The sequence below is a fragment of the Protomyctophum parallelum genome, assembly GCF_964188405.1.
Source record: "Protomyctophum parallelum genome assembly, chromosome: 7".
Classification (NCBI taxonomy): Eukaryota; Metazoa; Chordata; class Actinopteri; order Myctophiformes; family Myctophidae; genus Protomyctophum; species Protomyctophum parallelum.
Window position 1 is genome coordinate 34,016,784 of NC_139705.1, and position 17,163 is coordinate 34,033,946.

At 47.1% G+C, this 17,163-nt stretch overlaps 1 protein-coding gene across 1 annotated transcript in view; it reads left to right on the forward strand.

Moving 5' to 3' along the window:
- Positions 1 to 4,832: 4,832 nt before the first annotated feature.
- skia (v-ski avian sarcoma viral oncogene homolog a) overlaps positions 4,833 to 17,163 on the forward strand; it is a 77,527-nt gene continuing 65,196 nt past the window's right edge. Inside the window, exon 1 of the mRNA XM_083769591.1 lies at positions 4,833 to 6,442. Within this exon, the coding sequence (XP_083625717.1) occupies positions 5,492 to 6,442 (951 nt within the window). The 5' untranslated portion in view covers positions 4,833 to 5,491. The remainder of the gene's footprint in view (positions 6,443 to 17,163) is intronic.

Genomic DNA, 17,163 nt, shown 5'->3' on the forward strand with positions numbered 1-17,163 from the left:
AACTCTAGGGAGCCCGGGTTCAAACTGGGAACCTTGTAGTTGCCATCCGGCCAATCTACCTACCCCTGAGCCACCGCCACCCCACTACTGTGCACATATGAGCTTGTAGATAGACTATTTTCGAATAGCGATTCCGATTGCAGGTAATGTACACGGATGGAGTATCTACAAAGGAATGCTACGAAGCCTATATTCCGAATGGCCCCAAGTCTCACATGGGTGGACCACATCAGAAATGTGGAACTTTGGGGGCCTCCCGCAGGTCACGGACAACGTCAGAGAGACAGAGAGAGAATGATATATAGGCTGGCTGGGCATTGTGTCAGCAGTGGTGCCCGCCCAGAACTGAATGATGGCGAGCCCATGCACTGACACTGTGGCAGCAAACCCAAGCGCCAACCAGAAGGGGAAGGGCGTGTGGTCCTAGTCCAGTGGTTCCCAAACTGTTTGCCCTACAGGAGGCAAACTATAGTGAAAATAGCAGATATACAAGCTCATAACGTGGTGCGAAAACATTTGTTTTCTAATTCATGGAATGTCTTAGATTTTTTACATTTATTTATTCATGAAATTCGTGGAAAAACATAATTGAATTTGTTTTGAATTCATGAAAACTGTAGTTTTTTTTTAGGTTTTGAAATAATAATAATAATAAAAACCAAAATGTGTGAAACAAAAAGTAAAGGGACCATGTGTTTGGGAGGGAACCACTATTCCATACGTGTCGTGGACACACTGCGGCGTGACAGCGGAGCAACACTGCAGAGCCCCGGCCCCTGATGCTGGATGGGAGGGAGGCAATCCAGGAGTCCCGAGTTGGTGTCAACTAGTTCGCACCCTTGGATCGCATCACACGTTCGTAGCTTCTTATTAGCTTCTCCCACAAATAAATAATGCAGCTATTCTTAAGCTATAGCATCTCCTTGTCTGCCAGAAGGAATTTTATATACTTGTGTATTCCTCATTCACACGTTCTATCTACTCTGCATGCACTAGTGGCTATACACAACAAAGCTTTATCAGAAGGTAACCTCATGCAGGAATACCATATCATAATACATTCTCCCTCGGCTAGGACACACAATAAGTGGAAAGTTGAAGTCATAATAATAACGGTGGTACTTTCTAAGCCCTTTTAAGCTCTTGGACAGAGAAGAGGGACCTACAGAGAGTGCCTTCAGTTATGCAATGGAAAAGACAAGGGAAAACTGGAACCAACGGAAGGAAAAGGAAAGAGGAGAGCGAGAGAGAGAAAAAAACTTGAAAAACAGCACTATGGGAAAACCTGCCACTTTGAGAGAAGGTAAGGCCAGTTTTTTTTTAGTTTTTTTTTTAACATTGCTGCAAGATGATTATTCCAGAAAGCTGCTACAGGATTGCTGGGTAAGTTTGGATTTTTTTTGTTTAATTTATTATTATTTTAACCGCAGAAGGGCATAAAACACAAAAGCGGAGCTGTGGTCCAGGGGCTTGTGGGTGCCTGCCTGCATGGTGCTACTCTGGGAAAAAGCGACACGGCGCCTAGGCCCTGGAAAGAAAGGTTATGTCATTGAGGAGTTGTGATCCCATGTTGTGCACTGTCGCCATGGTTACAGGTTGGGAAGATGGAGTGGAATAAAAAAGGGAAGCCGGGGCCGAACCCACCTAACGATGGAGGGCAGGAAGCAGGACTCCCAAAAAGAGATGAAGAGGAGGCGGGAAGAGATGTGTGTGTGTGTGTGTGTGTGTGTGTGTGTGTGTGTGTGTGTGTGTGTGTGTGTGTGTGTGTGTGTGTGTGTGTGTGTGTGTGTGTGTGTGTGTGTGTGTGTGTGTGTGTGTGTGTGTGTGCGCGCGCGCGCGCCCGCAACCCTGCATGCGAAGTTGCGTATGTGTGTTAGTGAGAAAGATGTGGAGGGATATACATGGACAAAAGATAAACACAGAATGGGCATATGAGTGCCAAGACAGACAGACTGACTGACTGACTGACTGACTGACTGACAGACTGACTGACACAGACAGACAGGGAGATTGGGAGGGAGGGAGGGAGGCACGTGAAAAGAAGAAGAAAAAGAAGGACGTGGAAATGTGTGCAACATCTTGGCAATGCTATGAATCATTCAAGAGAAGGGGGAAGGCGGGGGGGGGGCTCTTGGCACTCCTCTCTCACTGTCTATCAGGCTTGGCCTTGATAGGCTGAGAAGCTTTGCATCTTGCTCGTATCCATTACACACTCGCCGTACACACACAGCACACGCTCCCAGTGATTATGCCAGTGTAACACTATAGGCCGATACCCACCCTGCAGCTACCAGACCCTGACGCTGGCTGGTGGTGTGTGGCCCTGTGCCAAACAGATAAAGGCCCCCAGGGGGCGGCTGCCGTTCCCTTCAGAGAAGGTCACTTATCTTGCCAACTGAATGGGACAGAGCCCAGCTCCGATGGCACCGACACTGAAACTGTCACTGGTCACTCGCTGCATGCCACTGCCTTACGGGCGGGTTTCTGCTCAGCAAACACAGACATACAGTATACGCATGCCATGCATACATGCATATATGTACACATGTGATGCACATACACATTATGCACGAATGCGTACTCTCACACAAACACACAAATCCAGTGACTTTGTTCACAGATGCATACTATGCATGCTATACCCTCCGTGCCATCGCCCACAGGATGGTTCATGGTACATTTTGTTATCCACTGTATATTTTTACATATATGTACAGAACATGCCTGAAAGTGAAATAATACACCCACTCCATCACCCTTTTCCTCTGCTGATTGTGCTATGAATGTAGAGCATGTTCACTAGTGCTCTTGCCATGTGTGTCTTGGCTTAGGGGCGAGAGATAGAACATTTTAAGGTATATTCTTAGCACTATAGCAGACTCTCGCGGCATATTTGCCAATGGCTAAGATTATATGGTATGTGCTGATAGATTATTTTGATGCTTTATCACAGCTACTGGTGCATTTTATTCAACATAATAGTCTGACATAAAGAAGTATGATGTTGCAAGCTTTTTCTCCACTTTGTTCATTAGCCTATATACTATGCAAGGGCCTGTCGAGCAAGCTACGTATAGACCTACTTATACTTAATATAACCACTTCAAACCTGGCATTCTATTTGGAGAATTTCATTCATTTTCAGCTGACCCTACAAATTGTGTAAAAGTAGTGAAACGTCAAAGTTACAAATGAACACAGAGGAATTTAGTAATTTACTGTTACTATAAGATTGCATGACTTTGCACAAGTGTAGTGAAGTACAAATGCAATGTTTGGGAAATACCATGGGTTATTGGTCACACATGGCGATTGGAGGTTACACTTGCTGCATATATTTCAAAATAAGACAATACATATAGGCTACATATGAGTTATAGTGTGTGCCATTGTGGTATAAATAAATTATATATTAAGTATGTGACAGTGCAGCTCAGTCAAGCTATATACTCGTGACATTATGCCGCAGTTGTTTAGGTGTTTGGCTAGGGGGCGCCACAAGAACAGCTAACAATCTACAGACTTATAGGCTGAACTTGCCCCTGCCATATGACCTCGTTCATATCATACGGTACGGGTATACCACGTAATTAGTTAGATAATGGAATGGGGGAGGAATCGGATAATGATTGATTTGGAAGTTATGCTGAGAAGGCTATGTGAGAAGAGACTGACTTGAGAAATACTGTATCTGGAAATAAATATAGTTTGGAATATAGACAAAAATGGTTATGAAGTGGAGTCAATGGGCTATCAAATTATATGTCGTTCATTGTATTTGGATTAGTCTACTATACCTTAGCAGCAGCTACTCCTCCTGGTGTCCACACAGAAATAAAGTTATTTGGGATTATTTGGACAGAAATAATGATTCTGATTCTGATTGTGTTGAATAGATTGCCTACATGATAAATACTCGAGTCAATAAATAAATAAATTGATTTTGGGAAACTATATGGAACAATTTACTGATTGTAGTGATTTGGAGGCTTAAGCCATGAACTAATGCTGCATCAACAAATACATCACTGTATAAAAGTATATTTTGGCAACGGGTTCCCATGCATAAGGGACCATGGGTAACTCACTACTCTTGATTGGCCAGGCCCAGGCATTATATTCTACCATTGCCCTCGGGGGCTATATGTGAGAAGGAGGAAATAACAATGTGTCACCTAACATAGTGTTATTATGAGAGCTATCATATAGGCATACAGTAAAGCCTGTTATACTGTCCCCTGCTCATTATTCTAGTGGCATTCAGTTAGGAAAATTAATGAAGTTCAGGTTCTTAGTCATGAGGCCAATTTGACAAACATTTTATTATAGTGCAACCAGAAAGAAAATACATAATAAACCACAGTCGGTTGCTCAATTTGCATTTCCCCTCCAAAGCTAAATTTGACTTGTCTCGCACAAACTCCACCCAGTCGTGAAGCAAATTATTCACATAAGCTCTGTACATTTTTTTTTCTCCCTTCTTCTTTTTCTCTTTTGCAGAGGCCGCACAACAAGGCTGCTAGGAGAAGAGGAGAGAGAGAGAGAGAGAGAAGAAGAGGGGGAGTGACGGCTTGTTCCTGGAAGAGCCCAGCCTGCCTGCGGAGTCAGTCACATTCTTGGCTGGGATTCAATGACTGAGCCAGACACACACAAACAGAGAGAGAGAGAGAGAGAGAGAGAGAGAGAGAGAGAGAGAGAGAGAGAGAGAGAGAGAGAGAGAGAGAGAGAGAGAGAGAGAGAGAGAGAGAGAGAGAGAGAGAGAGAGAGAGAGAGAGAGGGAGAGGGAGAGGGAGGCAGAGAGAGGGAGGCAGAGAGAGAGAGAGAAGCAGAGAGAGAGAGGCAGAGAGAGAGAGAGAGAGAGAGAGAGAGAGAGAGAGAGGGGCAGAGCGACAGAGAGAGAGAGACAGACAGGCAGAGCGAGAGAGAGGCAGAGAGAGAGCGAGAGACTCAGACTAATACTCATCTCCATACAGGCAGAGTGAGTGAGCTGCGGGGGCAGACGGTGTGTGTATGCGCTCGGCTTGTACTGCAGTATTCGACAGCAATGCGAGACTCGCAGAAGGATTTTATTGAATTTTACATGAAACGCACACACGGATAAGGTTCCGCTTCGTCCGAGGCTATACTTTTCTTTCTGGATTTCGAAGCGCAACTTTCCTTGGTTTTGTTCTGTTGGGAGTTTGGGAGAGATATTATGGACAGACAGGAGTCCGCAGCAGGGAAACAGTCGCCCGTGTCACCATTCTAGGGAACGGGGGGAAACAGGAAAAAAGTCACACCGTCTGCGTCTGGGACTTTTTATTGGATGTTTGATGAAGCGCTTTGCCACGTTCTTGCTTCTTCATTCCGGGAGACCTTGGATTTACAAGGAACGGGGCCATTATTATTACTATTCGGACGCTCGCTCGGACACTTCTGACCCCCAGCCGACGACGAGACGACGACGACAACGAGAAGGGATTTTCGCTTCTTCCAAAGTTGCGGGAGAAACATGGAGGCTGTAACTCGCCAGAGCTTCCAACCTCACCCGGGACTGCAACAAACTCTCAAGCAGTTTCACCTCAGCTCTATGAGCTCCCTGGGCGGGCCGGCGGCGTTCACGGCCCGGTGGCAACATGACCTCCTGTTCAAGAAGGACGTCGGCGGCTGCAAGGAGCAACCCCCCGAGCCCGTGATGCATCTGCCCCCCATGCAGCCCGCGCCGCCGTCGGTGATGCCGGGCCCGCTGTTCATCCCGTCCGACCGCTCCACGGAGCGCTGCGAGACGGTGCTCGAGTCCGAGACCATCTCGTGCTTCGTGGTGGGCGGCGAGAAGCGCCTGTGCCTGCCGCAGATCCTCAACACCGTGCTGCGGGACTTCTCGCTGCAGCAGATCAACTCGGTGTGCGACGAGCTGCACATCTACTGCTCGCGCTGCACCGGAGACCAGCTGGAGATCCTCAAAGTCATGGGCATCCTGCCGTTCTCGGCGCCGTCCTGCGGCCTCATCACCAAGACGGACGCCGAGCGCCTGTGCAACGCCCTGATCTACGGCGGCGCCTACCCGCCGCACTGCAAGAAGGAGTTCTCGGCGGGCGGCATCGGCGGCTCCTCTGCCCTGGAGCTGGAGCTGACGGAGAAGAGCTTCAAGGTGTACCACGAGTGCTTCGGCAAGTGCAAGGGGCTGTTCGTGCCCGAGCTGTACAGCAGCCCCGGCGCGGCGTGCGTGCAGTGCCTGGACTGCAGACTCATGTACCCCACGCACAAGTTCGTGGTGCACAGCCACAAGGCTCTGGAAAACAGGACTTGCCACTGGGGCTTCGACTCGGCCAACTGGAGGGCGTACGTCCTCCTGGGGCAGGATTACACGGGCAAAGAGGAGAAGGCGCGCCTGGAGCAGCTCCTGGACGAGATCAAGGAGAAGTTCGACTTCGCTAACAAGTACAAGAGGAAAGCGTCCAGGGTGAGTCTCTCTTCATTCATATCATGGGATTTCGGAAAGAAAGAAACAAGTGATTTCACTTCTGCACGGTTAATTTGACTTAAAATATTGTAACCAAATGGACCCTTGCGGGTCAGAGTTACAAATGTATACATTCAACACTGAGGATAATGCAATCCACTGACAAAACTTTAGTATTTTTATCTAAAAGTCATCTGAAGTGCACTGACATCCAGACGAGGTGTTATCACTTGATCCAGTTAAAGAGAGCTTGACTGTGTGGCCTCACTCATGGCCTGAGGTTGCCCACGATTTGGTGTCCGCACGTTCACATATTGTTACTAATTGTCCCCACCAGTGACAACAAACTCTGGTGGCAATAAACCCATTATTTACCCACGAAGCACCTCCACAGCCACAGGTTGTGTGAATAGCTCGATTTTTATTGGCGTCTACTACTGTAAATACAATCTCATTTGACCAACAAATGGCCCTGTAATAAGTGTTAAACAACAATTAGGACTGTAGCCAATGTAATTCAGGTAAAGACGGGGAGGAATGGGTTTTCGCGGTTCCCAAGACCGCCCCCAACACACACACACACACACACACACACACACACACACACCGTGTCCGGTGTGAAGTTACATGCACTTCCTCCTCTCTCACTCACTCACACACACACACACACACACACACACACACACACACACACACACACACACACACACACACACACACACACACACACACACACACACTCTCTTTAAAACAATGGCCAGACTTGGGGCTGTCTGCTTACACTTTTAAATGCTGTGTGTGTGTGTGTGTGTGTGTGTGTGTGTGTGGAGACGCATCCACTATAGTTTATAGGAAGTGAGTGTCAGAATGAGTTGTCTGTCATCATCATCCATCCACTGCGTAATAACGGCGCTATACATACCTCGCCGTGTCTTCCAGTGGGGAGGCCAGTTGGATTATTTTTAGTTTTTATTCAGGATCATCATCATGAGATATGCCAATTTGAAGTGTCTGCCTGCCTTGAGAGGGTCATTATAGTACACACGCCCACATGGCTAAACCTAATGTTTGTCTGTCTGCATGTTTGTGGCTTCAGTGTGGGTTCAATCAGTACTACTGTGCAGTGCTGCAGAGAAAAAAAATGCTTACAAATTCCTTTGGTTGTTTTTCTTATTCTGGGATTTTTTTTCTTTCTTGTTTAAAAAAAACTAAACAAAGTGAGAACTTGCGAACAATTTGAATATGGAGTTTTATGGATGATCGGGAGTCTCGTCTAATCGTGACAGGTTGTCATCACTGCTATCAGCAGGAGGTATAAACACCGACGCCATGTTTTGTGTGATAGATCTGTCTCTTTTCACAGTAAAAAATGGGGTCAAAAGTGGTTAAGGGAAGGGGGGGGGGGGGTTGTAGAGGTTAAGGTGGGTGGGGGGGGGGGGGGGGCTGATCAGCTTTAAGAGTATGGAGCACATAACCCTGACTTACATGGAGGTAGGGGGTTGGCAGTAGACAGTACTCTGATTGTGAGCCTATATGAGTGGGGATTAAGGGTCCGTGCTCTGGTGGTGGGTACCCTCCCAAATGAGACCCATAAAAGAGCCCCCACCTACCTACCACCATCCCACACCACACCACACCGCCCTCCGCAAATGAAAGACCAGCATGGGCCATTTGCATGAACTGTTACACATGAATGGAGTTGATGGAGCAGGTTTAGGAGTATTGTGGTGGAAACATAATATGATCCCAACAAAGGGGGGTATTCAGCAAACAACCCCCCACCTCCCCTCCACCTCATTCACCTACCCCATCCAGCCACCCACACACATGCACACGCACATGCTCATCCATACATACATACCCTTCCCCCTGATTGCCTACTGTTTACCCCAATCTGCATGAGGGGAAACTGGGCTGAGAGTATAACAGACTTTTGGGGTGGAAGTGTTTACAAACAGCTTCCTCCTCCCAGTCATCCACTGGGGGTTTCCTCTTTACATTCAGTGGCGTTTTTCTGAAAAGAAGGAGTTACTCTTGAGGACTGCCAAAGTCCTGCCATGTGCTGTGAATGCCTGGCCTTGGCACTCGTCCGCTTTGAAACTCGAGTGGGCGCACCTCATGGTGGAGGACCCCCACGTTTAAAAAAGGCCCCCTTCTATTTTTATAAGGGTTTACAGGGCGGCTGAGTGATTGCCGATTGTTAATATGAATGCTCATTTCAATTCCACCCCCCCCCCCCGCCAACTTAATTCTAGTCATCCCCTCTCCTTTTGAGTGGCCCAGTTTAAGCAATGCTAATGGGGAATATTTGCGGAGTCGGGATTATGAGGAATATTGCTAAACTTGTGGCAACAGAGCTCCCCTTTGTCAGCACATTTCGGCACGGCAGAGAGTACTTTGAAAATGTTTCCTCGAGGAAGTGAGCCAAAGTACCAGACTGCGTCGCAGTGGCTGAGCTTTTTTCGGCTCATGCACAAAAGTGTCATCTTTGCATGTTGATGATGCAGGGAACGCGGGCAGCTTTGTGAATGTTAATCATGGTGTTACGGAAGTGATGATGGGACAGAGCAGTCTTGCAGGCAGACACAGGAAGCGATGTCGTTGGTACTGTTCCTGTCTTGAAGTCGCTTTGCTATGAGGTCCTTTTTGACCTGCACACACTATCGTGGACCAATTGCACAAAAAAAAACACCTGCATTTTTCTTCCTGTAGCACAACTTTGTTAAAGAAACTGGAAATGTGCATTCTTGACACGGTGACACCTTATCTTAGGATAATTAGGGGAGGGAGCCTGTGTGTGAGCTATGCATGCCTGTGCAGATGCGTAGCGTTAGTCCAACGTCCCAGTTATCTGACATTACTAACCCTACCCCAAACGCACGCGGAAGCCACGGGCGAGTCTTAACCGGCCACGTATGTCGGACTAATGGGCGTCGGAGTAACGCCTGCCCCCCTCCCCCCCAACAACAATGAGCAAGTGCACTGGACTGTTGAATGGGTTCAAAGTTTATGAGCTGGGTGTGGATCACTAGTGGAAGTTCACCCGTGCCAGCGTTGGCCGCAAGTCTTCTGGTTTCTGGCTGGTGCACATGTGGGAGGCAAACATAATCAGCGGCTTTCCGCATCAGGATGTTTAGATAAGGATTGAGTCTGCAGATTAAGTACGTCGCTAACTTCTATTTTGCCCTCAAGATGATGTGATTTATATACAATCCATGTGTTCCGTCGAGATATGAAAGAGTGAATGGGGGGAAACTTGAGTCATGCGTTTTTTTTTTTTAACCGAGTGAGTCAGTGTTGACTGTTTTCGCTTTTTCTGACCTTGCCAAGGCCAAATAAATGTCAAGTGTTTTTGAAAACTCTCTCTGGTTTTATCATGAGTTTTTTATTGTTGGGAGCGAGCCGTGGTGGTCCAGACTACAGTCTGGTGTTTTGCAGGTGAATACGAGTTTCCTGAAAATAGCAACTACATGATAGGTCAAAAATAGCAGATCTACAAGCTCACAGTGCATCACAGACACAGTTGCAGCACTCACTGCGCGTTGCAGCACAATCTTGTAGATCGGCTATTTTTGGTACGCCACTGCATCATACAATGAAGCATGAATCAGGCTTCATAGTCTGGGACTCGGGGTGGGCTGCATACCGTTATCCGCCACTCCCTCTCAAGACACGGAGACAAGTATGGCTTTACACAACTGTTTGTTAAACTCTCCAAGAACGAGATTGAATGAAACATGTGCACTATAAAAATAAAAATCCACCCCGTGTCCCCTCGCCATCACTCCTCAGGCCAGGAAGATCAGAGGTAAACAAATTTAGAGGGTTTAACTGTGCAGATGAATCATAAGTAAGCCAGTTTTTGTAAAATATTTAAGTCAAGTGTATTATAGGCTACTTCCTATATCGCTGTGCTAAGATTGAGTGTTGCTGCAGGCTGCGATTATCAATGCTCTGGTTAAGCTTTAAAATGCCCGAACGTAAGGCTGGTTGGAGGCTTGGGCCACTGGACCGTTAGACCCTTAAAATGGAGGGAAAAGTGCAAGAGGAGACAGAAACTCTCCTGGGCATGTGAAGCCCTGTCTGCAAGTCAGCCCTTTGCCAGTGGGGTTTGGAGGCCTCACTGTTTTCAAAAGCATTTGCTGCTCCCAACATGTGGCTCCCATCCAGAATGTGCAAGGGCTGAAACTTCCCGTTTTAACTTCCAGAGAAACCCCTCCCCCCCCCCCCCCCCCCCCCCCTCCATCCTTCCACCACCCCCCAAAAGTCCCCCATTGCAGCCTGGGATATCTGGCTTCCAGCTGAAGGGGCTGCTTGTTTGAGAGGGAGAGCGAGAGAGAGAGAGTGTGTGTGTGTGTGTGTGTGGGGCGGGGGGGGGGGGGGGGGTCGGAAGAGTAGAGGAAGTGTACTCCCTCGGGGAATATAGGCCTATGTCCTGTTTCATATGCAAGGCACAACCGTGGCTAAGCCCTCTGACAGCTAGCCATGTCCACACGGTAGGCAGGACAACAGCTGGTAGCTCTGCATATCAATGGGCACTAAGAGAATAGCTGCATTTTCTTTTCGCCTTGCCGAAGTGAAAATGCAACATTTGCGACTTTCCGCTACTGAGCTGCATGCATGTCACAGCAAGCGCATGCAGATCTCATAGACCTCCAACTTTCTGGAACTGTTGTGTCGGCTGTTTCCGCGAAGCGATCTTAATAATGACAGTCGCCTCCGCGAGTAAGGCCGCGCGTCTGTCCGCTGACTAGGAGAATTATTATTTTGTCTGGCGTCCTCTGAAAAGGAGGAAGCCACCGATTTGATTAGGTGCGTCTAATGAGCTCTGTTCCGAACCCTGTTCCATCTTACTCACCCTGCCAGACGAGATCTTTCACGGAGTACAGTCAGCCCATGATGACATTGACCATGGCTAAGGGGCCAGAGAGATCAATGCCATATTGACAGTTGAGTGCTCTTAAGTCAAGTGTGACGGGAACTGGGAAGCTCCGTTGTTTCTCTAGCTCCGCTGAACCAAAGTGACTGAACACATTCCTCCAGCAACATTCCGCTGCCCTTCAGTGGGATTTGAAATCTTTCATATTGTGTCACAGAATATATTTGTGAATTGATGCTAATTAATTCTGTTACATTTGGCATTGCCATTCTTTGTTTGTGAGACCCGGAGATACTACCGATTTAAAATGTAAAAAAGAAAAATGCTTCTGCAACGGAGATAAGGACAAAGAAAGCCAGCCCTTTAACGATTTGGACTGTAATTGCTTTGTGGCTTGAATGGTATGCAAATGAAAGTCAATTAAGATTTTTTTTTTTAATTAGCAGTTAAGTTTGTGTGTTGCAAGTTCCACTAATTATTTCCCACATATGCTGCTGCTTTGTGAAAGCCCATCACCCTCCTTTTCTTGCCTGTTTGCTGCTAAACCAACCCGAAAATCCACATTTATTTCCTCCTTTCCTCCTCCTCCTGCTGAAACACAGCGGGTGAACAACAGCGTCACACGGCTCAGATTTGCTCCAAGGCTCCTCTTTGGAAAACTTTGAGGAATCGCTGAATTGGGAGATGAAAAGTCCATGGGTTCAGGCGCGTAGTTAACACTCACATCTCCGTTGTCTTTTCCCCACAAAGAACAACGCAAAGGCACGGCTATGCTCAGGATAAGAGAGAATGGCAACGAATCACAGGTGACAAGGTTTGTTGTGTTGTCTGGAAGAATTCTTCAAAAGAGCATGATAGAGAGCAGCTGCAGAGAATAAATTAAATATTCCAGTTCTTTTCATATCCTGCTGCCAGCAGCTAGTTAATTTGCCGCCTGTAAAGGTTTGTCTAACAAAAGGGGATTTTCTCTCCGACTGCCTGATTGTGCACAAGGAGAGAGAAGATCTAAAAAGCGATCTGGGTTAGCTGTTGTTCTTCACAGAGCCTTGTTAATTTTCATTTCTTACCCGAGAGTAATTGACTTCAATTCAGGTTGCCTTGTCTGTTTTGATATGGAATATCAAAGCGACGACATATTGACAAAGTTCACATACATTTTTGAAAGCTCTGTTTTGCGGGCAATTTGACTGCCTAGTCCTTTACAGTGCTTCTCCCGCCTTTTCATTAGGAAACTCTCCTAGTCGTCGTTCTGCACAGTGCACAACTGCACAGCAACCTCGAACATTAACAAAGCCCCCAAAAACGGCAAAAGCATCATCACCATCTAATCTTGTGTTCGAACTAAGTGAATGTGGAAGGCAGAAGAAAAAAATCTATCCCCCAGTGCATGCCATTGTCTGCCTTCCTCCCCCGGTCTTCCTGGCCCACAACCTCTTCTACGTGTGGTGTCAGGACTACCTCCATGGCATGACAAATGGAAAGGGTTGGGCACTAGTGGTGATGTGCTGCACTCTGGGCTTTCTGGGGAGGGAACGAACGAACGAGGGTCAAGCAAGCATGAAGGAGTCTCTGGGCTATCCTCTGACAGAAACTGAAAAAATAAAATAAAAATGAGGAAGCCCACGCTAGCCGTTATTGTATGCACCCATGCACATTCAAGTTTGCCTGGGAAAGTAGTGGCAGCATCTGCACGCAAGGCTCACAGAAACCCGTGTTTCAGTGAGTGCATGGAAATAAGTCATTTTCTCCTGTTCGTTAGACTTCCTCTAGCAACTTCCGTCCCGTAATTTAAGCATGAAACTTCACTGCTCGACTCTCACAGACACAGTGTCTATTTCTGTCTCCCTGAGGAACATGAAGCACGTAAGATTAGCACTGTTGTGTGTTGTTGCACGGAAGAACCTGCTGACCCGACTGTGTCGCGTGAAGGAAAACCCTTTAGTTGTGTCAGACGATGCTGCAATCTGATGACTGGCAGACCGCTTGCTTGTGAACTCTACGATGTGTCCTTTTTTTGTGTGTGGCCATTCATTATTGATGGTAGATTACCGTAGGCGGTGAGGACCTCTGTGTTTATTTAATGAGATGGGGCCTTGAAATATTCATCAGTGCACATGGCACTGCAACCTCAACTATTGCCTTTAACTACACACACAACCCAACTTTTTGCCTCAACTAACCCGCCCCTAAAATTTGGACTTCCTATGTTCGGTGATTATTAGCAATGTGGCTACGTGCCGGCATGAAAGTGAACTGAATGTGTCCATGGTAACGGCAGCTTAAGTTCGCATAGCGTGGGTTTCCTGAAGAACTAGCTTGGTGTTTGGGTGTGCGAGGATCGCGTGAGTGATAAACCTCCTAGTCAAATCAAGGAGTGCTTACACTGTATCTCACACCTCTTCGGCTGTGCTATCTGTTTGTTTTGACTCATTAGCGCGGCGCTGCAGGGCTGTAAAAGAGACGGCAGACTGTTGTGTACAGAAGTGTTGTGTCCATATAGACGGACAACAGTGTTTGGCGCCTGGCTGTGATGTTTGAGCGCCAACACGTTGGGTGTGTGTGCGCTTCTCGCTCTGCTCGGCGACTGTATGCAGTGACAACCTCTTACACAGATATGAACACACAAATCACAATGGAAGCGTTTTACCTTAAGCCCCTGACTATGAATGGTCCATTGTTCATGAACCCAAGTGCAAGCTCTGACAAACATGAAATTGTGTTTAATCGGTCCAAATTGAAGCACATGATGCAGACATCAGGGTTTTAAAAACACTCTCAAGCTGGCGTCCCTATTTGGGGCATCTTTTTAGTGTGATGCGTTGTGAACTGGGAGGTCGGCTATTTTTCCGCCGTTTGTTGTACAGCAACGCATAATATGGTTTTAAGTGGTTAAGTCGCACTGGATACCACTGTAGTTTTGGGAACGGATTATAATATGATAATTGCTCTCATTAAGAGGAGCGACTGCGAAAGACGTGAATTAATTACAGTCGCTGATGTGGGAGACTAGAGAATTCACAAGGCTGTAGATATCTGATTTGACTGTCAGAGGGAGACGGAGTGTAGGGTGGGGGGGAGGGGTGGGGGGGATTTTGTAGAGGCTATAGGGGGAGGGGGTATTTGGGGGGATGAGTTTGTGCTGTGTCAGCCGAGGACCTCTCTTTTGTGTAACATGGATGTCAGCCTTTAGACCTCACCCCTCCCCCTCGTGCAGTCTATCCCCCCTCTCCAAAAAAAAAGGATTGACCCATGTCGACCCCTCAACCTTATTTCAGCGCAGTCAGCCAATCGCATGTCGTCACAGCCCAGCTCCCACGAGGGAGATGGGCCGTCTGTGAGGAAGGCATTCAGACACACTGACACAACACTCACCAACTTAGAGACTCACTGTTGTCATCCAAATTCATTTGAACTTCACATGTCCCCATTTGAGGGAATAATATGTTTGCACCGCTCAAGGCTGCAGTGGGAGACACAGACGCATATAATCATAGTTCAGCTATAGCCAAAACATCCATGCGAGTCACAGAAGTAGCATTTCAATACCACTAGTGTCCTTCCCTGTCTCATTTGTTGCGTGATTGTGCGTGGGCCGCCGCCGGAGTATAGTATAGTACGTGACTGTGTGTGTGTGTGTGTGTGTGTGTGTGTGTGTGAGATGCCTGGATCAGCTGGAGGTGGAGATTACCATGAGCTCACTGCCTACTGATTTCCAACCCCATCTGTCTGTCTCCCACGGTGACGGGGGGCTCGTGACACCCCCCTCCCCCGCCCCCCAAATACACACACACACACACGCACACACACACACATACCACCCCCGCCATGTCTTCTGAGTGTTGCGCATAATGAACACGCTGGCAGACGGATTGTCGCACGCACAAATGTATGCACGCACACGCCTGCACAGAAGCACGACACACATGCATAGTATACACACACTTGTCAGGTGTGCAAAGGCAGGTTCTGTCTGTGTGTCTAATGCAGCATTCAGCCGGCTCGATGTGACCCAGAATTTCCCTTTCTTGTTTTGTTGTAGTGGGAGAAAACTGTTGTTAATCCAATCCACAAAGGGGTTTATTGTCCTATGGTAAACTTAAAAAGTTGCAGTCCATAACTTTAATGTCCTATACTACATTTCATTCACTAAAACGTATGGATGTAGCTGTAATCTTCTTTAAGTTTAGGAAGGAACTGCCATCCTTTAGCCAGGTAGGAATGAGAATGGAGGAACAGATCATTTCCATATGCTAGTAACAATATCCGAAGCTACATCGTATTTCTGATTGAACTTGCACCATTACACTAGAAGAGAAAGTTGCAATGGACTCTTAGCTGCTCTGTGTTGGTCTTCTGAAAGTGAGGGCTGAGTGATTGGAAAGAACCGTTGCGGTGCATATATTTTATTATTTTCATTTTATGTTATGTGGTCCATCCGCAATGAAAACCAGCGTGGTGGAATAAATCCACTGGCTCTTTAAACAAAATGTAGTGTTTGTTCAAACAACAAATATCTGGCTACACATAGCCTATATCCCAAAGGCAGCCATTGAAAGTACAACCGAAAAGGCTTGAGGTGTATTATTTGTTGTGGTGTAGTAGGGCTTGCGTCATGCTAGCTCAGTTTTAGCCAGATGGAACGGGCAGCTCTCTCAGTAGCTCTTGGAGGTATTGTTTTGATGGGGGGAGGGTGGGCATCTGTGTGCTCCCCCCCCCCCCCCCCACGGTGAGATCCGCTGGCTAGCCATTGTGGTCCCCTTTGTGGCAGGTATCAGCTGGGATCAGTGCGCTGGGACGGAGTGAGTTGACAAAGCCACCCATCCCCCATCCTCTCCCTCAGCCCCGCCGCCGGTTGGGTCATCAGTTCTCCCAAAGCGCCTGAGTCATGGACGGCGCGGCTCATTGTTTGTCCCCCCTCCTCCTCCTCCTCCTCCTCGTCCACGCTCTGTCTTGCCTCTGTTTGCTCGCCCTTTGTGGTAGCTTCATCGCTACTGCTCTCCAGCGTGGCCAAACAAAGGGGTCAGGCAGAGATGGAGCACATTATCTGTCCTTTTTTCTCTCCTCCAGTCCTCTGAATCCTGACTGATTCATCTGGTGCTGGTGAATTTGCACAATTATTATCGTGAGCGTTTCCGGAAATATACAGTTGTATATTTATTGTTCACCCTGACGTTCTCCCTATTCTTGGCATGACATGACGACATAGGCAAAAATGTGCGAAAGATTTTCAAAAATAAGCAGATCTATGCAGTCACAATAATGTGTGCAACGATGGCACACTGAAATAGAAGCCAATATTTCAAAAACGTTGAAAGTTTCACACGGATGACGTTATTGGTGGGCAGTACAAACCAGCCACAGTGTGACAGAAATGTCAGTCCCAGAGTGAGCATTAGTGAGGACTCGTATATTTAGATATCGTTGGGGGAAAAAAGGCAAAATGTTCCTTTTTTAAGTAGTTAACCTGTATCTGAAATCCATTTGGAATGCTTGGAAGTGTGCAGGATGTGCCTTATCTTGAAAGCAATGTGTCCACTGTGGATGCTGCTGATGCAGGCTTTTTAGCAGATAAACGAAACATTTTCATGTCGTGTGTATTTTGGGGCCTGTGTGGAAACGGGTGTGATTTTCCTGGCCGATCTCTCTCTCTACATTTCTGTGATCTTTTATGTGCCGCGCTACAAGCTTGTAGATCTGCTATTTTTTGAAAAATTGTGAAAATGTGTCGCAAATCTTTTAATGTATTCTTTCAGACGTTTTAACTCAAATCTTTGCTTCTGGCAGGTCCCTGGAACAACATATTTTCTGTTGGGGGTCGGCAGCCAAATATATATCATTTTGC